The sequence below is a fragment of the Nycticebus coucang genome, chromosome 17 (assembly GCF_027406575.1).
Source record: "Nycticebus coucang isolate mNycCou1 chromosome 17, mNycCou1.pri, whole genome shotgun sequence".
In the NCBI taxonomy this organism is placed as follows: Eukaryota; Metazoa; Chordata; class Mammalia; order Primates; family Lorisidae; genus Nycticebus; species Nycticebus coucang.
Window position 1 is genome coordinate 60660799 of NC_069796.1, and position 27718 is coordinate 60688516.

The 27718-nt window shown below is 39.4% G+C and overlaps 1 protein-coding gene across 9 annotated transcripts in view; it reads right to left on the reverse strand.

The window, feature by feature from the left end:
- The window catches only part of EBF1 (EBF transcription factor 1), a 406628-nt gene that overhangs the window by 20490 nt on the left and 358420 nt on the right, over positions 1-27718 (reverse strand). For all 9 annotated transcript variants that reach the window (XM_053566782.1, XM_053566781.1, XM_053566779.1 and 6 more), the window contains exon 11: positions 14373-14461. In XM_053566782.1, the coding sequence (XP_053422757.1) occupies positions 14373-14461 (89 nt within the window). The remainder of the gene's footprint in view (positions 1-14372; positions 14462-27718) is intronic.

Genomic DNA, 27718 nt, shown 5'->3' on the forward strand with positions numbered 1-27718 from the left:
AAGATTTTACAGAGCTGTCCAAGGTGCTAAATTTACTCAATAATGGGTTTGGCACCATAGTGTTAACCTCTCATTTACTACCAGTTTGAGGGACTAAATTGAAGTAGCTGACTTCATTTACCTTGAAATGTATATTTTATGACATTATGTAAGTAGATTGAAAGGGCACTGCGGTTTTAACAATTTAAAGGCTAAAGCATGTTTCAGATGAAACTTGAATATTTATTGTATATTGCACTTAAAGTATATAGAATGTTAAAATGTATTGATTAAATTTGTAAAAGGCATTATAAAAATGACAGGTAGTATAAAAGATGTATGCCTTTTAAAATCAAATTGATAGTGTATGCTATCTCTTCTGTGGTCACAGGTATAATTTTTTTGCAGTTTTAGATGGTAATTTGAAAAATCTGTAATTTCACATTAGGAAATGATTGAGCCTTAGATGTTAAAAAAAGAAATTTCCCATAAGGGGAAGAGAGCTGGATGTTTCATATAATCTTTTGTCTCTAAAATTGTTCTTAAAATCTTATTTTTTTTTTTTTTGTGGCATTAGGCAGGAGCACGGTACAAGGATCCTTCCATTCTAATATGCGATTTTAATATTTCTGAAAAGAAAGAGCACTTGACTAGCACTAATATCTAATTTTTCAAGGTATTTATTTGCCAGGAGAGATTTTTTTCTTCTTTTTATAATATTTAAAATGTCTCCCTATTTGCAGTTTTAAACACAAGGGTAGATATTAGACTCTTCCAAGATAATTAATACTATTCTTAGATTTTTAAAAATCTCATTTGGGAATTAAAAAGACACATACTAGTATCCTAAAGCCCCAGAGTCTCCTTACAGAGGTAATGCTTATTCTCCAATCTGCATCCTGAGTCAGATGATTTTTCTTTCTTATGGCCTTGGAATGTTTTCTCTCTTAACGATACAGAAAATGTTTACTCCTTAAAAGACAATAAGTTTTTGCTGATCTATTTCATTTTACAATCACAATCTGGCTTCACCTGTCTTGCTATGACCATCATTTGATGATTACGTGAGTGGAGGTCTGCAGAGGAAAAAGTGGATATGTTATGCTACATCTACTTAGAGTCTACAGAGATATTGGGGAGACTTAAGGAGGTGTGCAGTTCTGGGAAACAATTTGGGGGTAACTAGTATGGATTTTACTTAAGTTTTGGCAGCTTTATAATAAAAATGCTGAATGAGGTACAAAGGAAGATTCAACTTTACTTTACTTTCTATTTTGCAACCCAATCAGTTATATTTGAGCTTCTTATTGCCTCAGTTGTCACACATGGATATTATCCTCCAGCAACTTTCAAGGCATAGAACTGAGCTCTAGGATTTTCCAGGGGTTAGAAAAGACTGCCCCCAGCATCTGGTCTCACCATCTTTACCCAATCTTCCTTTCCAAAGCACCTGAAGAGCAGCTCTTATTCTTTTCCTCCTCAATCTGGAAGTGAGACATTTGGCTCCTTCCTATTTCCATACTTTCACTCCATTTGCCTTTCCTTTCCTGGGAATGCTGCTTCCAACTTGTGCCCATGGATAATGCTTCTCCATCTTCTAAAGCCTGGCAGTGGTGGCATAATAATGAAAGCAATAAATCTCCTTTATTGAGAGTCGAACGTGAACTCATTCAATTAAGAGAGAGCCCCTTGAGGTGCCGTGAGTGTCACCATTTGGCAGATGAGGACACTGAGAATCACCAAAGCTGCTAACTGCCCCTCAGTTTTACACAGCTGACAGTGGCTGTGAAAGAATCCAAACCTAAGCCTATTAGATATCAAAGCCTGAGATCTTGAAAATTATTCTACTGTATCAAATAATTCCACCTTCACTGATACCTCAGCTCTTATTCTCCCTCATTCCTCTGAAAACCAGTGCTGACCACCTGTATGACAGCAAAGCAGAGAAGTACAGGCTGGGAGGTAATTTTGCTCTGATCTGAAGTATGTTTGTCTTCACCCATCAGCTAGACTACAGGTTCTTGGAGGGCATGGATAGATTTTAATTTTCTTCTTTAAGCCCCTAGCACAATGTTCAGCAGACCTCTTCTCGTTGAAGAGTTTACACTAAGATAGTTACTGGCTCTTGAAAGTGCATGCTTAATTTACATGATGAAATGACACAGTCATATATTTGGCATAGTTATAAAAGCAGAAGACTTAAATTTGGCATTCCATTTGGATATAGACTTTTTAATCCAATATATAAATTCCCAAAGGTCAAGCTTTGATCACTGTGAGGTTTTCTTTATGTCACTTTTTTAATGAATTTGCTCTTTCACTCCTGCTGGCTTGTGCTTACATTTTAATTTTGTGATTAATGTAATGAATCATGTCAAATACAGACATTATCTCAAGTTATATGCTGCTAGCAACATGAGGTTGGTCTTGATGTACATCAGAATTTTATTAACTGTACTTTTAGGTCCTTAGAAATACTTAGGTATTTGCACATTAACAGAAAGCCACATTGGGCACCAGCCATATCATGTAAAATATGTAGACAAAGTTCACTCATTTTTTTCTTCTATTTAATGACAATAAATTCTCTAAGGATTATTCACCATCGTGGAGTCTTCTCTTTAACATTTGACCTCAAATGTGTAGCATGTAAGCTCATGTTGACTGACCACCTCTAGCCTTCCAGGGTGAAGGGGAAAGTTGTCTAACTGACAAGTACTAGACCCATTTGTAAGTTCAATTCAGTGTTTTGTATAACTCAAACCCAGATGAGTGGGAGGGATGGCCTGAACTTACTTTCCTTCATAGTACATCCAAGCCAACTCATAAAGTCAACAAATATCCGCTTACCAACACAACATTAATGTTCAAGTTTCAGAATTAGATCTGGGGACTCTGGGAATCCCCTCATAAAATTAAGGTGCAAGGATGCTTGAGTGATTTGGGAGAACCCTTCATACTTGGCTACATGCTTGCTTAAAGTGGGAAAAAGTGTTTTGAAAGATGTAGAAGACAGAAGATAAGCCACAAACATCAATTATCTAAGTCATGTTGAATTGGGTGATTCCTGAGAAAGAAGTACAATAATTTTCTGTCACTGTACATCTCCCTGACACCTGATTATCACTGATTTACCCTGTCTTATCAGGCAATTCAAGATGCAATAGGCCAAATATCAGCAACATAAAATGAAGTAGGATGGGAAAAATTATTCTTGATTTAGAGACGATAAGCACCTATTAATGAAATCAGCATTGATTTCACTGGCCTTTTTGCTCTGGAGTTTACTGTAGAACCCAGATTTTGAAGAGTGCGTTCAGCTCTCCAGACTTTAAGTCTTGGCTCTTTCTCCATTTGCTTTTGAAAGTCTGGGTGACATTAGTGATCAGAAAGCCCAAATGCTGAAAAATTGATTGGAAGTTTCTTGCAGCCCATTTCCTGCAGAGCTGGATGTACAGTGCAATAAATACTAGTTGTACTAAGATGTATTTCTGCAGAGGGAAGTTTTTTTTTTTTTTTTTTTTTTTTTTTTGTAGAGACAGAGTCTCACTTCATGGCCCTCGGTAGAGTGCTGTGGCCTCACACAGCTCACAGCAACCTCCAACTCCTGGGCTTAAGCGATTCTCCTGCCTCAGCCTCCCGAGTAGCTGGGACTACAGGCGCCTGCCACAACGCCCGGCTATTTTTTGGTTTGCAGTTTGGCCAGGGCTGGGTTTGAACCCGCCACCCTCGGTATATGGGGCCGGCGCCTTACCGACTGAGCCACAGGCGCCGCCCTGCAGAGGGAAGTTTTAAATCTTAACTTCCTTCATGTTTACTCAGCCAAATGGAAAATTCCACAATTGTAGACTTTGCATTCTAAAAAATCAGTATAATGAGGGCAGTGAGGGAAAGAGTAAAACAAACCAAAATAATACTTGGGCACTGTTTAGTTTCCCATCCTCTGAGACATTCCTCAAATTTTTCATTTTTCTTGTAATACGAACTTCTCAAAATAGAGTTACCGCAAATCATTAGAAGCCTTTAGTGTCACACTTTAAACACTCTTTACTCAGAAGCCCTATGACTGAGAAGAGTCACTTACATTTAGTGTGGATATAATTAAACATGTTTCTGTTGAAAGGGGCGTTCTCATTATGCTGAGGACCACTTTAGAGTAAATTGAAATGGAAAGGAGGAGCATAAATGAAGTATAGGTAGCAAGTGGTTATTTTCAGGGAGGCATAAAATGCCAAATGTAGAACAATTATATTTTACAACCATGCATTCTAAATCCTTCATAGTATTTTATGATATAAGAAGATTCAGCTGAAGCCTTGACTACTCTGCAAAACATTCTAGCATATACCTGTTACCCGTAATCTTTAAAGAAAAAATGAAATTCAAACCACCACTGAAATCTGCAGAAATTTCCAGAACAGTGGAATTAAATATTTTGAAAGGCTCTACTGTTATTAATACAAGACTCCATGGCATCGAAAGCATTCTAGTCCAGAGAAAATGCGAGGAGTACTTCTGAACCTCCTCTAATTTTCGAATTGATTTTATGTTCAGATAAGACGACAGCCCTCTTACTTCTCAAATGTATTATTATGTATTACCATCTATTGTGGCTGGAGGTACCCCAGAAAGCTCTGCCTTTGTTAAAAACATGGTGTAAGAGACTTCTCAATCATATGAAATTAAACTAGGTTGTAAGCTAACACAACGATATCAACGTAAGACATACTAACTTACATGATTGACTTTTACAGTGGAAAGAAAAAGGCTGTTTTCAAGCAGCTGTTATTGCCTTAGTGGAAAAAAAAAAAATCAATGAAAGTGAAATGAACAAGAGATTTTGTCTGAGTTGCAGTTAATACCACTGAAGAGCTATGGATATTAAAAGGTCAACAAATAAATTAGCCAGAGTGTTATGAAATGAATGATTTGGCTCATAATTTTATTGAGTGAAAATTGTTCGCTGCCTATTAGACCACGTAATTTTTATCTGGTGCCTCAATTACTGTTCCATAAGCAATAATATAGTTGTAAGAGCCATTGGTTCGATCGCGTGACCTCTGAGAAGCTGGCTAGGACAGCTGACTTTACTATGATGGATAACTCAGCTTGGGCTCCATGAGATGCCAGACGTCCCTTTCCTGCAAGGGGATCTCATAAAAGAAACATTACAGCTTGATTCATTTTACCAAAATGTTCGACTTTTCAAGTGTCAGCAGTTAAGTATAAATTGTGAAACCAGGTATTCCTGAGAAGAGTTATGACAATGGTCCCCACCCCCCTTTTGGTCTCCTGGCATTTTCTTCTAAATGGTGTCATGGTAATTGGTGAATGGGAGCCCGGGGTGCTTCCCGCCACAAATACAGTGAAAAATGGTGTCTGCACCCCTGTGAATATGACCTGCTTGGAGGTACAGAGCTGAACTTGGTAACCTCTGGCGGTATCTTCTTATTCCAATTCATTGTACTGGTTTAAGACCAACGCTCTGGGTTAGGTCCTGCTGAGTGGCCTTGGAAATCGACTTTCTGATCAGGATAAAAGTCTCCGCTTAAAGAGAAAGCTCTGGACAGAGGTGCCTTTTTCAGGGGTAGGTTGTAAAGTCAGCACATGAAACAAAAACTGCCTAGAGTCAAAATTACCCTTGAAAATCTTTTAAGTCACCTTTAAGTCTGCAAGGCCTGGGCTTTAGAAACACAAAAAGCCAAAAATTAACTACCTCTGTTTCTCTTTGCCTTTTGGCTCTGGCTTTTCTTTCCCTGGTGCAAGGTGGAATAAATATCTAGCTTGAAAGTAAAAGGACCACAGAGTAAACAAAGAGATTTGTCACATACATATATATATATACGTGTGTGTATGTGGTGTGTATGTACAAATATATATGTGTATATTTACTTTTCTAGACACATTAACAGTGTTAAACCTGAGTGATATGTATCCATGTTGGAACTATATTGTACTTCAAGAATATCTCAGGGGGTGCTCGGCGCCTGTTGCACAGTGGTTACAGAGCCAACCACATGCACTGAGGCTGGCAGGTTCCAGCCCGGCTGGGGCCAGCTAAAATAACAATGACAACTGCAACCAAAAAAAAAATAACGGGGCATTGTGGTGGGAGCCTGTAGTCCCAGCTACGTGGGAGGCTGAGGCAAGAGAATTGCTTAAGCCCAAGAGTTAGAGGTTTCTGTGAGCTGTGCTGCCATGGCACTCTACCGAGGGCAACATAGTGAGATTCTGTCTAAAATATATATATGTATCTCAGGGTGGCAAAAATATAGTTTGCTTTTGCTTCTTGAATTGTTGAACATCATCAGTTATTAATTGTACCCTCAGATGAGCAGTATCTGTCCATAATGATCCCTAAGGCTTTATACATGGTCCTACGTATTACTACTATTAAAATCCACTGCCTCAAGACCGCTGGGGCTCAGTTTTTGTTACTCCACTGCTTAATTGAAGTGGTACTCAGGACGGAAAACAATGAGCAAGACCTAAGACCTCCTAGCATCACCATTCCTAAGGGCTTCAGTCTTTAGGAGGAGGAAGTTGGGAAGTTCAAAGCAGCACTGAGTTTGCTCCTTGTTACTCCTGTTACTTCTCCTGAACTCATGAGTAATTATATTCAATGCCCCTGTACTGGGGTGTGATATAAAGTAGGTTAAACCTAACCATCCTCCATCGAAAGGTTAGTGCTAAAAAAGAACTTGAAAGAGGTCCAGAGGGTGAGCTATTGGATAATTGTTATTGCAAGACCCTCCACATGGCTCTGTAGCTAACGAGGGTAAGAGTGATTCCTAAGGTTTGCCTGTGTGTGTGTGTTGAATTCTTGCTATCACCTTTGCCTAGCTCAGCCCTTTGTGAGCTCTCTTCAGTCTAGGCCACCACCTCCCTCCTCCCTCCAACCAAGCTTGAGAGATTTTAAGATTGGTTTGGAAAATGGCCTTATCCCTTCAAATTCTTTTTTCTTACTTCTAGGAGGCAGTGCTTAGAGATACAGGCACTGGGTCTGAATCTGACTTGAATCTACACGACCTATTAGTGGCGCAAACACATGCCTCATGTCCTCATCTGTACAACAGTGCTGATGCCAACGCGCCTGCTTCAGTAGATTATATACAGTTAGTGTTAATCCAGCAATAGGCAGCACTCATTGATAACCTCCACTTATTTCCAGAAAACTTTGGTAAAATATATGTATTCTTACAGTCAATGTGTATTGCGTGTCTGACTGCTGTGTTGAGATGTCATCCTATGAATGAAACCTGAGAGGGTTAGGAAATGTGGGGAGTAGAGACCTCCATCGACTAGCTGTGCAAGCTTGAGCAGGTTATTTGTCCTCTCTGAGCCTTAATTTCCTCATCTCTAAGATGGAAATGATACAACAGAATCATTTAACAGTAGGTTAAACTTAATCATCCTCCATCAAAAGGTTAGTGCTAAAAAAGAACTTGAAAGAGGTCCAGGTCCTTTGTTTACTATAAAACGAGCAGAATAATTGACTGCAAAACAAGTCAGTTAAAGATAAAATAAGTAAATAAAAAAGTGAGAATTAGAATTGTTGTGGGGGCCACGGGCATTTTTAATAAAGTCATAACCTCCTTCTCTAGGAAAACTATGCGCAGGCATGCGTGTGTGCATACTCCACCCACACACACAGGGATTCCACATGCAAGTTCTGGGGGGCACAGATTAAGCTAAACTCCCCTGGCAAAAGACTTATAAGTAGTGAGGGTTACCAAGCCCCTGCACTGAGCATATTATCAACTGAGGAAAGGAATCTACCTCTAAGTTTTCTGGAAGATATAGGAGAAGAAGGGGGAAATGTACAGCATTCCATAGTTAGTGTTTTTGACAAAACAATATGGAGACACAATGTTTCCTGGAATCGAATTCAAATGTGTTTTTTTCTAAGAGTTGACTATACCTTAAGATTTGCATTTTTTTCTGTGTTTTGTTTGTGTAGGGTCACTTTTGTTTCTAGGTATAATATTAACAGAGTTTCTTCAAATTAAAAAAGTAAATAAATAAACAAGATGGTGTGAGGGGCCAGTGTGGAAGATAAAGATGTCAGGTTTTCTTGATCCTTTCCCAAATCCCTTAGTCATCCTGCTCTCTGCTAAGAGGCACGGTGCTTATGCAACGCTTTCTTATTTGTATTATCACTGATGCAACTGCAGGTTTTGAATTGCTGATGGTCTTTGCATAAAGACTAAAAACACTAAAAGCATAATTAGAAGATGTTGTATATAGTCGACTCCAGTTTTATTTTGCCCCAGCTCTGTATTTACGATAAATCACTAAACATGAACACTCTTTAGGGAGGGTGATTCTGGGTCTGGTCTCTCCACTGAGCACAAACAGTGCCTGCGACCGGAGTCTGAATTTCAATTTTGCAAGTGTACAGTTGAACTGAATAATATTTGGCACAATGCAGTGCGCAACCGAGCCACTAAATGGCTGATTTACTAAATTATTATTAGATGAGCCCTTGCTGTTCCAAATGAAAGTGCAGTCACTATCTTCCTTCATGGTGTGTTCAAATTGTTCTGTGTTTAAATATTCAGCATGAGGCTAATGTGAACTGATGAACTGAGACTATAAACATTCACTTTCAATACAGATAGAACGACAGAGATGCAACATATCATGGGGCCCGCAGAGGTGAAAATGATTTATATTTAAGGATGTTGCTGCCTATTTCCATTACTTTAAGGTACTCTTTAATTAGCCCAGTGTTTGAAATAACTAATTCACATGTACAGGAAGAGCAGCTTCATGGAGACTGAGATTTTCAAATGCCAATGAAGAGGCATGACCACAAGGATTTGCAGCCTCTGTGCTTCCAAACCTTGAGTGTTCTTCCTGGTTGGTGAGCTACCTGGTCGGTCTGCCAGAGAAACCACGGTGCATGCAATGTGATGCCTTCTTTACTCCCCACTAAAGGGTCGATCATCCATCCTGCCTACAATCCGTCCTTCCCACCGTCCATCACCCCCTCCAGCATCCACCTCCCTCTCATTCCATATTTACCACATGGCCACAGCAGCACCTCAATCCTTCTCTCACTGGCCTCTTTACTGACACCTGCTGGAATGAACAACAACCCTTTGCTCCTTGGGACGAATACAACCCCTCCTCTCTCGTTCTCCTTTGAGGGCAGTTATAGGCAAGCACTTAAAATACTGTGATCACTTACAGTAGATTAGGATTTTTTATTGGTGCCATGTTGCCATAACAACACGAAGACAGCAGATGACTTAAGCTAAGCTTGCAAAGCAAAGGCTGCTCATCTGGCAGTTAAAATGAATACAGTTCATTTCACAAGTTTCCCATATGGACTCTTAGTGTATGGTAATGAGGAGACCATATGGTGAGAAGAAAAGGCACTGAGAACAATTGGGTTCCACTGGCTGAGTGGGAACTTGGGAGGGGAAAAAAAACCCGGCTGAGAGATTCTGGTGTGCTTCCTGGGTTCAAGGTTTGGCTGAGGTTTGTTTGGGACGGTTGTTTTCCATGGGGGTTTTGCATTTCTTAATCGGATCCTTAATATGTAGGCTGTGCGAAATGACAAACATATTGCAAATTTTGCAATATCATTCATCACAAACTGTCAGCGGTGTTTGCAAATCTGACTTGCAAGATCTTTTAAATGTGTTGTTCTTCAAAGGCAATAGTACTAAGTTTTTAGACAAAGTGCAGGAAAATTTAAGCACTTCTGACAAGCAGAAACATTAACAGTAATCATTTTTAAAACACTCGCATCTTTTGCCTGCATGTTTAGCTGTAAATAATGCTAGAATGTATAAAAGCTTTAAAGTAAAAATGTAATAAATACTTTTTATTATGCTTCATAAAGGATAAAAAAAATGCTTCGCACCACGTACATGTGCTGTCTGTACATGCGGACGTATGGAGATGGATGGTGCCTACCCTCCTGACTGCCAACCAGATTGGAAACCTGGGAGGACAGCTTGAAAAGGGCTCCAAAGTCAATTCCGTACTATACATGCTTCATAAAAGATGAATATAAATGCATTAGTTAGACACGGTGAGCTAAATTAGAAGGTCAGGCAGGGCTGGGAGGGCTGAAAAATCACACAACCAATGAGTGTAATTACTCTTTTTTAAGTCTATTAAGTGGTGTTGTTCTATCAAGACTCAGGGGTATAGGACATGAAGAACAAGATAAAGTAATGTGTATTTATTACTCCCACTGGATCAATTTGCCAGATATTTTCAGCTCCATAAAGCAAAATACACAAATGCAGCCTTTGTTACTTTTCTCAAACTGCTTTATTTTCTACAAAAGAGGGACTGGCTCATGGAGGGAAAACATGTGTGCCCTGAGAAGGTCTCCATGCCAACTCCTCTCAGCAGGGAAAAGAGAGAAAGCCGGTGAGACTCTGCAGAGGATGGGGCCGGGCGCTGGCACGGGTGGGGAGAGAGAAGCCAGCCATCTCAAGGCGGAATTATCTGGGTGTTCAGATCCAAAGGAAAAGTCGGAACTTGATGTAGTGGAAGCAGTGTGGATTTTGAGCCTGAAAACATGGGTTGGAATCTTAGTTTCCCACTGCTAGCTGTGATGCCTTAGCAAGTCACCAGGACTTTTGGGCCTCTGACTCCTCCTCTGAAGTGGGGAACACCCAGCTTTCAGGGACTGGTGGCCCCAACTTACTGAAGTCTCACTGTATGCTCGCTACTTCTCTGCACAACTTACCCAACGAACACCAATCAACAATGCTGTGGGCAGCTGCTTGGCAAAGGGGAAACGCGAGGTTTGGGAAATTGAGTCATGTGCACCAAGTAGTCTACAGCTGTCTGTTTTGAAAGCTTACTCTCTTGGCCTCTGTGTTCTTAAAAACCTTGATAATGCAGTGCTGAGCTCATGGTAGGCATGAAGGAAACATTTCCTTGCTTCCCAGGATTCATGTCTAACATGTAGGCTGCCAGCTATGCTCAGGCTCTGCCCTCTCCGCCTTTGGGCTAAGGTTTACCAACCACTCACGAAGATAAAGAACAAAATGAAAGAGGGTGGAGATACCTCTGGCCTTCAGCACAGAGAAAGCTCCTTGCTCCATGTTTCTGGTTTACATCATGGACGTCTCAGAATTTCTTACCCTCCCCACCTCTAAATTAAAAGAAAAGTCACCCTTGACCCCAAAGTTGGTCACATGTCCCTCTTCCTCCTGCCAGGATCCAGAGAGGAAGGCAAAACAGTATGAAACAACAGAATGCTATGATTTATAAACCTTAGCCTGCCTTTCTCCATGTGTATATGAAAAAGGAAACCAAAAAACATCTGGGGTTAGCATAATTATAGTTATTTTAAATTTGTGTGTACAGCAACTATCACTGATGGTGATTTTCAGGGACAAAATAATTTACAGGGAAGGATTCTGCTTGCTCCTGTTATCCCATTTGGTAAATGGGAAGGATGTCTGCTTCCCACACTTCTCTCACAAGAGGGGCTCCAATAAAACAAAGCATGTCCAAGTTTTTTGAAAAAACACAAGCCTATATACAAAGGCATATTATTATGGAAAGCTGTCTGCTGGGTCTTTGGAACAGTTTCGTTTGACAGAATATGTGGGTGGTTGTATGAATCTAGCTTTGTCTATTCACAAACACATGGGTTTAATAAAGTGGAGTTTGTTTTTTAAGGTGTGTGGTCCACAGCTCACTGAAACACTCCTGTTTGACAAATACTGACCATGAGTCTAAGAAAGGTGGAGCCCATTCGTATCCCCCTAACAATGGACAGCAGGGGTATAAATCTCCCAAGTCCACAGGAATACCTTGTGCTGGCTCCATCCGCCACTTCCTGACCCTGCCCTTGAACTCCAGCTCCACCTTAACATTCAAAGCCAAGAGGACAGCAGCACAGCTCTGAGTCACCCTGAGAGCTTCCTGGGGTGGGCTTTGGCCAAGCCCTGCTAGAGGCAAGCCGTGGAGTGTTTCCTTAACACACAAACCCATTGTGTCCTTGATTACTCTTCCCGAACCCAGAAGAAAAGGGCTGGGAATTTCACCATCAGGCCACAAGGGACAAAGCGGCATGTGCCTGTGCTATTTGTTCAATATTTCTGAACATAACGTGCAACCATAAAAATGTTTGCAAAAGTACACAGAACTCAACCCTAGATTCCCATTTCTTTTCTTTTCTTACAAATAAGAAAAGTACTGCTTTCTTAGACACCAGCCATTAAAACAGATCTCTTCTATTTTTCAAGTGGCAACTATGGGCCAGATGCTATGCCAAGGGCACCCATGGGATTACCCCTCTTTATCTGTCCATGATCCCTATGAAGTTGGCATATTACCCCCATTTTATAGATGAGGAAATAGCTAAATCATATGCCCAACTCCTCACTAGGATTACGATTCCCTCCCTACTCTGCAGACTGAATGGGAGAGCTCTCAGAAGCAAGAATCCCATTGTCATTCGACCAGCAAATAAAAATAGCTATCTTTTATAATCAGAAAAATAACCTGACAAGGTAGAAAATGTCTCCACCCCTATTAATTAACAGGTAAGAAAACTGAGGCACAAAGAGGTAAAGAATTTTGACTTAGGTTGCACAGCTAGTAAGTGGCTGAGCTCCGAGCTCCACCTTGCTCAATCTGACTCTCCTCAATACCTCCAGGGGACCCTAGAGAGCAAATGCTAAAGCAAATGCAAAAAATAAAGTGAGGATGGTCCCCAAATGGGAACAAAGGGAAGAATCTGGCATTGTACCCATCTTTTGCATTGTACCCATCCTTTGCTCTTGCACTAAGACAGCTAAGACAATAACCTTAGGTAGACATGTATCATTTATACCACTGTGCTTTAAAATCACCAGTTTGTCTCATAGGAAGCGCACAAGAGGTACATTTTTTGCGAGGCAGAGGTACCTAAGAGTAAGTCTCTTCCAGAAACATCTATACCACAAAAGGAGACTGCTATTCATTATTATAGTTAGATTATTTAATCTAAGTGAGGGTGGCAAAGAAAAGGGAAGGACCTGCAAGATAGAGGCCCCATTCAAAGATAAGGATGTGAATGAACATACTGACACATCATACATCTTCTGTAGGTAAAATGCTTTGAGAAGTTTTTACAAAGGGGACGAGCATTTCAGTTCTGGGAAGCTGAAGGTTAAGACTGAAAGCTAGTGGTCTTTCCCCCTGAGGTCAAGGTAGAGGAAAGATGCCTTTGCCTATCACAGACCTTCTCCTTTGGGGCAGTGGTTCCCTCCCCAGCCCCGAACATCTGTGCATCAGCCTGTGGGGCAGCTATCTCCTGGCCAGGGAATGTTCTCACAGGTGGGACTGGAAGGTGACCTCATCCCCCAAGGAGGTTCACTGAGCTCCTTGGAAAAATGGCAACTTAATTTTTGTAAGTGTTTTATAATACATGGATCTAGAAATGACATTATCTCTAGACTTACGCTGGCAAGGAAAAGGACCACAAAACTACTCAGTTAATAGTTTTCACTTGTGTAGCAAATGAAATTTTATTTTGCTGTCAGTAAACAGTGAATGGTAATGAAACTAAATCTGTATTTTTACCTTCTTTAGCATTTAACTGTTCTCTTCTCTAAGTCCTCACAGGACAGTCATCGTATGTTTGTTGAATGTCCTGTTATTTTCAGTTATGAATAGTCATGTCCGGCAATCTCTCCCACAGGGGACCCAAATTCCTCAGGTACAAAATTAGGAATGTCCCTAATTTTCACAAGTACACAATCATCAATAAAAGTCAGTTTCCTTCTTTCTGGATGGAAAACTTAGCCTTGACTGACATACTGCCGTGTGACATACACTCCTATCACTCTCCCTTTAATTTTTGTTTAATTTCTCACATCTTGATGCCTTACTTCCCAAATGGCTAGGATGCCTCAGGAGAACAGAGCCTGAACCAACATGTTTTCTTTGGCGCTCTAACTGTTCTTTCCTTGTTGGGGATAAGTATAAATCCTCATGTAGGTAGAAAGTTGATGTATCCTTTTCCTTTTGAGAATTGATGATGTAGTGATTAAATAGCCTGGTCTCTGGAGTCATGGTATAGGTTTGAATTTCAGTTTAGCAATTTACATGCTGTGTGCCCCTGGGCAAATTATTTAATCTTTATTTTATTTTTTTCTTCCTTTACATATAGGAGTGGTAATAATACCAACCTCAAAGGTTGTTGACAGGATAAAATAAAATAATATATGTAAAAATAAGCATAGCATTGTCTGGCACATAAGTACTCATTACTTTTATTATTACTTATCTTATAGCACTGAACACACAAGCACAAAAATATGAGTTGCTTATCTATAAACACATTTTTACCAGCAGCAGAGTTTTCTGCCAGTCACTCAAATCTAAGTTTCTAAAGAACCATAACCCAAAAAAGGAGGTATGCTGACCTTTGGCAAGCGCTCTGGGTCACCAGGGTGCCGGGGAATGACCTTCTGTAACCTCTGGAAACCATAATCGATGGTGGGTTCATTGAGCGCTGCAATGAAAAAGTCACACAATTAGAACATTTTCAGGAAATTAAGCAGAATATGATTTGCAATACTGCTGGTGCGGGAATAACTGGAAAGTCCAAAGTTTAATTGATACTTTTGAATTACATCATGAAATGGTTGTAAGAATAATCTCTTGGCTGAAAATTTTCACCGTATACAGTGGGGAATGACTCACCCTGAGAAACTCACCCCGAGAAGGAAGTCTTGAACACTGCTCCTCTGGCCAAATTCTATATTCCTTACATTATTATAAATAAAAAGTAAAATGGTATTTGATGTGAGGTTTTAGGGATTTAATTATTTCAGTAGCTCAGGTACAAACATGCAAGGGTCTACACATTGGAAACAGCACAATTAAAAAGTACCTGCTTAAATAAAAAAAAAAAAAAGCCCTAATGGACCTCAACTCCAAATAAAATCTCAGCACCTTCTCTGCAAGTAAGCGTGCAACATGGTAAGGACAGAGGACAGTGGGCAGAGTGGATCTTCTAGGCAGGGGAATTCTGTGCCATCTTTGTCAAAGTCTGTACAGAGACAGGTATTGAAAATGTCCTTGACTCAAAACTCTCATCTCTAAAATGATAGATCCATTGTTCATCAACATTGATGTTATTTCCAGAAAAAGATCAACCTCTGTGGAGTACCAGCTTAGAGCAGCTGAGTCTCCAGAAATAATTCTTTAAAAGGCTAAAAGAAGAGCACACCTATAATATTTGGAGACAATGGGCCTTACTGTGCCGACACTGACTCTTCAAAGCATCCTTAAATTAAACACAACACAAAATGGACTCTGCTCCATCATTTTCAAAAATCCTTCCTGGGGTAGGAAAGTGAAAAAATGGAAAAGATGGCCACTCCATCCTCTACCATATCCCCTATATCCCCTAAGTAATGGGCAGGTGGGTGTTTGAAAATTTTCTTTTCTTTTCTTTTTTAGTGTAACCGAAGTATTCAACCACTTATTTTCTCCCATACTGAATAAAAGCCAGTTTTTGTAGTTCTGACATTTAGCTATACATTAGAAAACAAGTTGCCACATGCTTTACTTAAAATGCATTTCCATTAACCTAAATTTTAAAAGTAAGATTCCTACTAGTACTAACTTTAAAAAACTGTATTAAATTCAAATAGGTCCCAAGGCTAATGGAAGCAATTTGTATACCAACCCAAACTGACTGGCCCACTTTTCAAAATACAGGTATGATAATCTTGTGGTTTTAAAAGGACATTTAAATTGAAAGACTGTGAATTTAGTACATAATTATACCAATAGAACCCTTTAACTTGTCAACTTGTAAATCTAAAAGGCTATCAATCATTTCTAAAGAGGAAATAAACCTTAAAATTCCTTGATTGACAGTGCTTACTTTTTATGTAAGAAAAAAAAGTGGGGGGAGGCTACATAAAGTGGCCAGAAATCCATTTACAAAAGTACATTGTTTTACATAGGTGAGTAAAAGCCAATAATTACACCTTCAAAAGACATATAAATCAGAGTAAGTACTTTTTCCGCACTTGTGTCTTTTAAGTTAAACTTCAGGTAACTTTTTGTTAAAAAGACTTTTCCCCCCCAAATGTAATGCTTATTGAAGTCGTTAATAGAGCAGCATTTTCATTTAAGATAATGTAATCATTTTTGCAAATATGAGATTTAACCCACCCTCCCCCCTTTCCAAACAGTAAACTTTCAACCTGTCTCTTGTGGAAATTAACTAAAATTACACCCAGGCGTACCAAATCTCTCTATCTCTGCTAGCATATGAGTTAAGGCACAATATTTATTATTCTTCCCATTTCATGAATTACTTTCTAAACCCTTGAGAAGAATTCTTTTTTCAAATTAGACTTGTAGAGAAAAAGCCATCGAATTCTTTAGGCAGGGAAAAGCTGTTACCGGTAAAATTCATGGTATTTAATCAAGACATGCATGAGGGAGACAGGAATGAGCACGGAGGTTTCAGTTATTTATCATATCCACTCCCACTCATAATGCTAATTGCCAACGAAAATGTTGAACCATAAACAGTAGCTTTAGGCAATTAAATATATCATTTAAATATCTGAAAACATAATTCAGCATCCTAGAAATCCTATTATAATTCTTGGTTTTATTTTTCAGTCTAAGCCACCAATAAAATTTGAATGGCTGACCCAACCCTTCTATCATTTGCATAATGAATTCCTATTGCGTGTGGAAACCCATGGTTGTTACTTGAATGACTGACCCTCTGATAGATTGGGGAGAGGATGCATTTTCCTGGCTAGATAGCCAATTCACAGAGAATAACTGATACTTAATATCAACAATTAAAAGAACCACCTCAAATATCATATGGAACTAATAGCTAAAGACTGAGGAGAAGTCATCCTGCTGCTACAAAGAGTAATGGAATTAGACATATTAAATTCATTATTCAAAGAAAAATAAGCATTTATGATATGCAAGTATACCGTGAGAGGGGAAATATTTAAAATACTATTTCCCATGGCTTTGTGATTTTCTCTCTGCTCATTATTTTGAAATGTGTTAACCTACCCTCAATATAAATATTGAATATTATAGTGGAATTGTCCAGTTCTGTAGACAAAGCTAATTGTCCTAAATTCAGAGGACCCTGATGATTTCTCTGATTGCACTGACTAGAGACAAAAACGAAAACAATTCTTGAATGAGAGCTACCTTCTGATAAATATTGTTACTTCAACTTCCAAAAAAAATCAAATTAAAAATCTGGGAAAGGCATGTGGTTAAATTATAGCATTCCTGTGACACAGAATATGATGCAGTCCTCAAAAGCAAAGTTACAGGAAAAAAAAAAATATTTGCTGATACAATATACTGCTAAGTTAAAAAAAATTACAGGAGCACAGACGCAGTATGGTTACTTTATTTAAACAAACAAATATAGAATAAGGGAAATGTATGTGTGTGTGTGTATAAAGTGCCAAACAGAAGTTGTTTCTAAGTGGTGGGTCTTATAGTACTTTTCTTCCGCCTCTGTGCTGTGCATTTTCTAAATTTTCCACAATGAACACATATTATTTTTATAATCAGAGAAAAAAGTTAAGAGCAAGAGATTGTTGGTGAGATGGAATTTGACTGCTTGTATAAAGTAATGACATAAGAAACTATGCTTTCAAAGGGGTCTGTATACCCTTTAATAACCTTGCATAGGTTATTACAGACCATAAGAAAAATAAGTAGTATACTTCGGGCCAGTTGTATAAATATGTGACTATTCATAAACTCTCTGAAAATCAACAGAGAGGGGAGCAGGGAGGAATCATAAAGAATGGTATATTTATTTCATCAGTGGGGGTAGTTGTACCTCAGGGACATACATCTACTCTGCAAGAATGCAATATAAAGTTAATCCTTCAACAGAGTGACCTCATTGTACTCAACTGCTGGGCTCAGAGAGCACCGAAAAAAATGAGACTAATCAATTTTTTCCCCCTCAAACTTGGGTAATTTCGAGAATCTGGTAGAGAAAGAAACAAAAATATTAATTGGGCATAATTAATCACCAATAAAGAGGCATGACCATCTTAGGTTGAAAAAAGAAAAACAGATGAAGCTGTAAACTGCAAAAGGCATGGAATGATGAGACCAGCCTGTGTGGCCTTGCTTCCTAACAGCCAGTCCACACTCTCTGAAAAGGCTTCCAGAGGGTGTCACCCTAACCAGGGGTCCTCAAACTGCAGCCCTCGGGCCACATGAGGCGGTGTGATTGTATTTGTTCCCATTTTGTTTTTTTACTTCAAAATAAGATATGTGCAGTGTGCATAGGAATTTGTTCATAGTTTTTTTTTTTTTAAACTATAGTGCAGCCCTCCAACAGTCTGAGGGACAGTGAACTGGGGAAGGGAGGAGGGAGGTTAGGGTGGATGGAGGGTAATGGGTGGGGCCACACCTACGGTGCATATTAGAATGGGTACAGGTGAAACTTACTAAAGGCAGAATACAAATGTCTACATACAATAACTAAGAAAATGCCATGAAGGCTACATTGAACAGTTTGATGAGAATATTTCAGATTGTATATGAAACCAACACATTGTACTCCTTGATTGCACTAATGTACACAGCTATGATTTAACACTAAAAAAAAAAGTTTGACATTAGGGATGGTAACAGAATAAGGAAGGATCACAGGCTTAAAAACTCTTATCCCAAATAGAAAAGCTTCGATGTTTACATCATTAGAACAAAACAGGGCCAATGTATGCATTTTAAAAATTCCTAAGGATATTAAATTATCCATTGATTCGGGAATCATTTTTAGAGCCTACCATGTGCTCATGGGGTAGTATTTGTAGGAATGAACTGTTCTGTGTCACAACACCACAGCCCCTAAAAACCAAACTTTCTGAAAAGTCCAGGTAATCCAACCTGAAGCAACAGATGAAATACATCTGACAGCAGAGCTGGGGTGTGGCTCTGGGGCTCTCACTGCAGGCTGCTGTCCCACTCAGGAGCCCTTCCTTTTTGTCTTTCTCTGCTCCTATTTCTGACAAAGTCCCCACTTCGGGTCACACTACACTTACTGCACTTAATGGGGACACATTTAAAGTAGGATCAGGCCACAGGGGAGCCAATAACTGAATTCCAGGTATCTTTCACTGGCCCTCAGACTCATTCACTGGTGGACACATATTTACTGAGTAATCTCAGCAGGATGTTGAGGAGCTATGTACAGTGTGTCGAAGTACCTCTGAAGCTTTCCTGTAAACACATAAAGAGCAAAATTAAGCGCTTTGTAGGGATCATGGGAATCTTCCCTCTTTTTCTCCAAAGGTCTTTCATTCAAAGTATTCCTTATGCCACATAGGCATATTTAGGGAGAAATTTCCTTAGCTCCTTCAGCTTCTACCCAGGAAAGCAAACGTGCAGGGCAGATGTGTCAACTGAGATGTCTCAACCTCTTGCTCAGAGCTCCCATGTGATACTGGGAATGGGTGCTGGTGGGTCATACCTGCCGTCTGCACAGGATGGCATTTCAACTGCAAAAAGTAACAGTAAATTAAATAGTTAAAAAAAAACAACTGGGGCGGCACCTGCGGTCAAGTGGATAGGGCGCCGGCCCCATATGCTGGAGAGGGCAGGTTCAAACCCAGCCCCGACCAAAAAAAAAAAAAAACCAAACTGTTTCATCTGGCTTAGTGTTGGGATTGATTACTAAGGGTTTCAGCATGCTTCCCAATCTCATCATCTAAGACACCTTTAAAGGAAACCAGTAACTTTCTATTCTGAACCAGTCTCTGGTAAAACTTTTTCCTTGCAGACTTCAGCCCAGGTGCTGGTTGAGACAGAACAGCGCTGGGTGTATGACACTATTATCTCCAATGCTGAAATGTTCATGCAGCATGAAATGCTGTCTGCAAAGAAACTTTAGATAATGTAACCAGATTTGATGCATTCATACTAATCACAAGATTACAAACTCTATTTAAAACATCTAGTAACGAGTAAATTCTAACTATATATATATATGTATGTAGCATTTTCATGCATTTTGTTTCTCTATGAAATCCACTTTACAAACACATCAAATAAGAGAAATCCTCTTTAAGTAGATTTATCTGCAAATTAAAATCATGTAGTCAAGATGAATGCTTCTCAGTCATGAAAATCTATTTTTTTTCTTTTTGGAGTTTCCTTTTAAAGAAATCACTCCTCCCTCCTCCTCAAGTTCATGAATTCCTGGAAGCAGGGGAAATGCAGGAGGAGGGCTAACGCTCTGTTCACAAACACCAGGGGAAAGTGCTCTGGGTGCTGTTCAACCCTAGCGCACAGAGTTCCCTGCTTTTATAATTCAGCAACTCACTGTGCTGCTTTAACATATTTCTGGGGTTTTAATTTCCTTTTTTTAATGGTTGTGTGACATGATGTCATTCTGACTGGAAATAAAAAGAAATGCAGATATTAGGAAGGCAATATTAATATTCTATTGCCATTTAATGTTCAAACAAATATCTAGAGTTATGCCAAGTAATAAATAAAACCTCATAGCAGAGGCAATGATAAAACTAGCACCTGGGTCTCCAAGCTTCCCTGGTGACTACTCTATATTTGAACTAAAGGAGTAACAGCAGAGCATTTCCCTTCAAGGCAGATCCATTCTGGGCACGAGTTATTACATATGTGTTAGGAAGATCCTTTTTGTTCCTTAATGGCCCCATTTTTCCCTCAGTCACTAAATTAATAACCAGAGGTAAACAATAAAACAGCAAGTTATCTTCACGAACCTGTCTTGAAGACTGACTTTAAAATATATAAACCGAAAAATCAACCAGAAACCTAAACAAGAGCCAGAAATATGGTTCCTGAGGAAACTGGTTGCATTTCCAGTCGTTTGGGTTCTTCATTACCTGCTTAGATGTTTCCTACACATGGCGGGCCAGACTGATTTCTTCAGCGGAAGAGATACACCTCCTAAGAAGCCTAAGAGCAAATCACTCCAGTGGAGCTTCTGCTTTCTGTGGGAAAGGCTTTTCCAGCCTGATGCCCCTGCCTCAGGAGGGAGGAGACTCCGGAGAGCTTCCAGAGCAGGGCTCACTGAACCACAGACAGCTGTAACTTTCTGCAACACAGTGTCAGGATGAAACTAACACAGGCAGAATTAACCAACATGGAGGCAAAGGAGATTTTCCCAAACTGCCTTTTATTCTTACTTATAGTCTTCAAACCTCTGATATGTGGGACTCAAAATTCAAGCAAAGGAAGCAATATTTCTCCAGTGGGCACCATCAGAGGTATTAAGTGCCTTGAGTAGCTAAGTCCTCTTTCCAAAGAGTACAGTCCAAGGGAACTTGGAAAGCAAAGACCCAAGAGAGAGAGACCTCTAGAAAGCAGAGAGCCCGGAGGATGAAACAATAAGGCAGGGGCTCTGGGAGGGAGGCTGAGATGAAGCGCCTGAGCACTGAAGCTTGGAACACAAGAAGAACCTGTGTATGTTTGCAAATTAATAACACTGCCAAGACATAAAAGTAATCAAGAGGAAGAAGAAAGAATTAAGAGTACTTGCTTTTGTCTTTCAAAATGAAATTGCTTTCCTGTTTTTCTAAATCTAAAAGAAAGACATCAATACCTAAAAACATTTTCAAAAGGGGGGAAAGCCCTACAATACCCCTACTCGTATAAGTACCATTCATATTTTAGTATTTATGCTTTCAGATATTTTTGCAATTCTGTTTTATATATAGATTGTACATACATTATACCCACCTCATTCTTTTTGATGATTGTATTATATTACATTATATGGATGGACATAATTTATGTAATAAAACTCTATTAATAGGAATGTAGGGGTTTTCCCAAAATTTTCACTGACTTAAGTGATATAATAAATCATGCTGATGATAAATTTCTGGATAAAAGAATGTGCACATTTCAAATAATTTCATATATATGTATATTTTATATGTATCCTTCATAAAATTTGTGCCAATTTACATTTGTCAGGTTACTTTCAAAGGTGTCTTTAAAAGAAAACTAATTCTTAAGATTTAGCATCTTTGAACTCAATTATTCTTTAAGTTATAAGAACCTCTGAAGATTATACATGTTAACAATCACAAAGATTCCTTCTAAAGGTGTCATTTTAAACATAACCTGAGGTCATGTAAGGCTCTTCTCCCAGTAATATCAAAGTGCTTTATATAAATTATCTCACTTATTCCTACAAGATGCCCTTGACATAAATGTTACAAATTACTACTCCCAGTTCAAAAGTGGGAAATTGAGGCACAGAAAACTTGCTGCATAAATTACTACAAAAGCCTCATTATTTTTCTTTACAGTGCTTTGCTTACTATTTTAAGATGACTGTTTTTATTTTAATATTGATCAACTTCAATTTGCAACATATGGACACATCCTGCTTCCAAATCAAGCACACTGCTCCTTTTTAACTAAATACATAGTACCCTGATTCCCCGAAAATAAGACAGTGTCTTATTTTAAGGTGTGCTCCCAAAGATGCGCTAGGTCTTATTTTCAGGGGATGTCTTATCTTTCCTGTGAGTAGGTCTTATTTTCGGGAAAACAGGGTATCTGTTAAACAAAGTGCCAACACTAACAGGAATGGTTGTGCTCAGACTCCTGACTTTATACAGAAGAACAAGCCATGTGACGGCCTCTTTCCTTTACTTAAAGCTCACCATGTAATACAAACCCTTTGTGGAGGCCACCCTGGTATTTTAAACTTGCCCTACAAATGATCAAGAAACTATGTTTTCTGTCTCATCAAATTCTCCTTATAGGTCAAAACCTGTAAGAACCTCTCAAAAGCTGATTTGTCTTTTGAGAAAATAAAGACACATAATGCTATCCATGAGATACGTTAAACCAGTTTATTTCATACCACAACCAGTGGTATTTTCTAGACGATTATGGGTCAGAAATTACCGGCAGAAGTGGAACATCTCTTTTTAGACAGATCCCTTTCTTGTCCTGGAGGATTACACTGTACCTAAAATGGAAAGTGGGTGAACCTGCACTTAGGAGAAACTCTATTGCTCTCTTACTTGTAATAAAGTCGACATGGAAAGTCACCATTACTGTGTACAACAGCTCTGACCAGCATGGCCTTTCAGGGGCCTTCACGTAGATTTCCAAATTTCATTTAAGTTTAAAACTAAAATTAAATCCCTCAAGTAAACAGAAGCTTCATCTTCATAATTTTTATTATTGGCCTTGCCATCTTTTTCATTTCAGACTTTTTAATTTGGATCATTTATGATTAGGTTTCAAAGTCAGATTTGTTCTTTGAAATGAGAAGGATGATTTTTCACTATGTAATGGATGGCAGTGTTTAAATATTGAAGGCCAGCACACTCTGTCTTTCTTCCTTAACATATAAAGATAAATCCATAATTCTCTCCCTTCCTGGCTTCCCTTCTGATATAACCAGAGTAATATTACTTCTATAATTGTTCTTCAGATTTCTTCCCAAAGAGTTCTGACAGTAACTGTTATTGAGGGGGTAAAATCACCCTGCCTGTCTGATAAACATGTTTTCTTACTTTCCCACCCCAGCGAGTGCTGTGACACTGTACTTTTATCATCCAGTGTGTGTTCAGAATGAGCTTAGAACAGCAATTGCCGGGAATAGGCAGGCGATAAACCGCATTGATTTAACACATCTTGTTTTCAATCATGCTTGGATTTTCTGAGCACGCATTTTTCCTGTACTTCGGCTTGTAGCTTTTATCTGACGAGCTGATCCCTTTTCACTGGAAAATGAAAAGGTCGCACAATAAGACACGGTTTACTGGAACTTGAACACGCACCAGGGAAAGTATTTTAGATAAATACTGTCAGACAGAGTGGAGCTGAATTTCAACAACACAATTGCTAAACAACAATACTTATTACTCTGTGGAACGAGCCTACCAGCAACTTATGACTCTCAGCAGGGGACAGCACCGAGTCAGGCTCCAGGGCTGAGAGAAACCCGTCTCCCAGCCTGGAGCTAACTAGGTGCAGAGTTCTGGGCTGAGGTCCTGCTTTGTGATTGTTAATATCACAGTTTTATGAGACAACTCAGAAAATGACTCCTACTGTTCACAGCGTCGTTTTCTCTAAGCCAGTGGACAGGTTTCAGAAGAGCTGGATAATGAAGTTACAGTGGAGCTCTGCAGACAGATCCAGAGGAAAAGAAAAATCCCAAAAAGAGTGAAATCAAAGTGACTCCAAAGAATCCAGTAATTCCACTAATAGGAAAGTTCTTATAAGTGGGACATCATAAAGGGTGAAGTGATTATTTGGGAACATTTTAATGGAGTCAAAGGGAACTTAAAACAAGTACACCACACAGAGCATTGCAATGGCCTTACAGATAGGCCTAGAAGATTTTATCAGCCTGAACTCCAACCCAAATAGCATCTTCATTTAGAATAAACAAATTCAGCTTTCTTCAGTATTGGCCTAACATAAATGATTATTATTATAAAGCATTATTATCCTAAGACTCAGCTAAAAAGTCTCCTCTCCCTTAAGCTGGAGTCTGGAAGCCTTTCCTCTAGGCCTCCATACATACTCTGACTACACCTCTACTCACTGTGCACTCCAGAGCTCCTCAAATGCTCTGTTTATAGGACCTTGGCACCACAGCAATTCTTTCAAAGCCTACCTAACCAAAGGAAAGGCTCAACAGTCTGTTCACTAACTACTTAGGTGCAAACAGCTTAACATTTTTATCCTAACAACTGAGTGGCCATTTCAAAAATCAAAATGATACAAGGAAAATGAAAGAAAAATATAATATTTTTATTTTATTTTGAAATAATCACCATGACTTACTAATGGGATGTGTGTTCCTTTTGGGCATCAAACAACTTCACAAATCTCAGAATCAGACTGAACACTGGCGCCCTCATTTTCTACCCCACGTTGATTTTCACACGGCACTTCCTTTCAACCATAGGAATGCTGAAAAGCAGCTTTGCAAAGGTTTGATGCCATCAAAAGGATGCAGGGTAATCTACTGTTAAGCTTTGAACTACCTTAAATCAGTAGTTCATATGGCATTTGACAAACATAAACTATCCCTGTTTCCCTCAAATGTAAAATACCCAACAGTATCCTTATGAGTTTGCAGGGATACCTTGGTGCGTAAGTTTAGGAAATATGGATTCACTCAGAAGCAGGGAATGAATTAAAGGCTAAGATACTACAAGGATCTGTTGTGTTCATTCACATGTATATTTTCTTCTTCTAATAACAATAGTAATAATGACAACAACAACAGCAGCTAACACCATGTGCCAAACACTTTATGTGGATTAACCTACCTAACCTTCACAAGACTCTACAAGGAGGTACTACATAGAGAAGAAAAGTGAGGCTTGGAGGAGTTCCTACTTTACCCAAACTCATAGAGCTTATGACTAAAGGGGCAGGGATTCATACTCAGGGAGGCTGTCTCCAGAGCCCTGCTCTGAGCCTGTTAGAACAGCCAACTTAGGACAACCAAGGGGTCTCCAGACCAAGTCTCTACTAATTTTAGCCTCCAAGACTTGTCTTGCTCTTCACATGCCCTTCTCTCTACAGTCTGTTCTAGTGCTTTTCTTTGTCTCAATTTACATCCCATGAAAACTTTAATCCCCTACTCCAGACCTCACTGACTTCCATCTCATCAATAGCACACCATCCTTCCCCTTCTCTCTTCAGAGACATAGCTAGATTTGCACCCAGATGACATCACTGACCAGATACGTGCCTTTTGGAAAAAGTCACTTACATTCTCTAAGTCTTCCTTATCTGTAACGGGAAGACTTGATGTGTACAGTGATTAGCATATAAATATTAAAACAAAACATGCAGTTGTTATTACCACTCACAGAATACCTCAAAATACCCACCATGTGCTAGAAATAGGGGCAGGTGTAGGGAATTCAGGACTAATCAGACATGTTTATATATTCCCCACTTTCAAAGAACTCCAGGATTTTGAAGGGCAGAAAGACACAAACAGAACTCTAAAACAATCTGGTAAATGTGACAACACAAGGTTGCAGCATTCTAAGAGAACCCTGGGTGTGTTTTCCTTGTCCCTGGGGCTTGGCCTTTCCTTCCTCATTTACACTAACTTGAAATTACCACCCTGAAATAGAGCTTTACCTGGAAGAGGACACAACCATTTTAAAACAAATATAACTTCTGTGAACAAATGGAAACAAAAATAGTTAGGAGGCACTTAATGAAGATGGGATTCTTCTCCAGACTTGGGATGTTTTATATTGCCTTATGAATTAAATAAAATTGGATGCTTTCTATGCACAAAACCCTGTGCTAAGGGATGAAAAGTAAGAGAGGCACAGCCTGGTCCAGTGTTCTATGCATCCCCAGCTGGAAAGGACCACATTTGAAAAGTTCTTCTAGGCAATGGGCTATATCTTTGAGGATTGTATTAACTAGGGTGCGGTGAAGGCCCGTAATCAGCTACCCCAAAAGAAACAAAAGTGTAGCATTACTAATGTGCTAATACTGCACTTCACAAAAGGAGGAAAAACTAATTCTCTGTAGTAGAGTCAAGGAAATACAGAAAAACATCCATAGGTGACCACCTCTTACACTGACTACTTCCTGAAGCTGCCCAGATTTTCATAGACGGGACATGCACCACATGTATGTATCAGTAAGAAGGCCTAGCTCCAATGCTGACCACCTCTGTATGTTGGCCAGTTTAATATAATCCCTTGGGTAGTCAACTTATAGAGGTTCTGCTATATTTACCAACAAGGTCATATTTGAGCTGGGTGTGGAAGGATAAATAGGATTTGTCAACAGAAAAGGGAAAGAAAAGCATTTTAGGCAAAAGGGACAACATGAGCTAAAGCAGAAAGATATATAAGGGTTAAGCCTGGCTATTCCAGTTTAGGGAAAGCCTGGTTTACATGTTAAGGTGAGCGGATGAAGATTAACCATGAGTTAACTGTGGTGGCTTTGAGTGCCTTGCTAAGAGTAGACAGGCACAAGGAGCTATGGAAGATTTTCCACATCATGGGAGTGACACAATCTGATCAGAGCAGATAGAGCAGACATTTGGCAGGAAGAAAACTATATGGAAGGAAAACAAATCATGAGTTCAAATTCTGATTATTTTAGGTGCCAGTAAAATATCCAGGTAAAAATATTCAGTCAATAGTTGGAAATAAGGCCCAGGCATGATGGTCCATGCCTGAAATCCTAGCACTCTGGGAGATGAGAGGATCAGCTGAGGTCAGGAGTTCAAGATCAGTCTGAGCAAGAGTGAGACCTCATCTCTACTAAAAACACAAAAAATTAGGGTGGCTCCTGTGGCTCAAAGGAGTAGGGCTCTGGCCCCATAAAACCGGGGGTGATGGGTTCAAGCCCAGCCCCAGCCCAAAACTAAAAAAAAAAACAGAAAAAATTAGCCAGGCATTGTGGTATATACCTTTAGTACTCGGAGGCTCAGGAATTTGAGGCTGCAGTGAGCTGTGATGGTGCCATTGCCATTGTACTCTAGCCAAACTGACAGAGGGAAATGGAAACCAGTTTGTAAATTTGCAGATGTGGAAGTTGTGAATGTAATGCTGAGATCATTAGCATACATAGCCAGTACAATTTTAGAAGACTTGTGAATGCTTTAACTATAAAGCTCTGTTTTTCTTTAGTCTCATTCAATAACCCCCAATATGAAGATCTGAGCATAAATGAGTGAGTGTGGCTGGCAAACCTGTTTGCCTCACTGCAGCTTAGCGTATCCTAA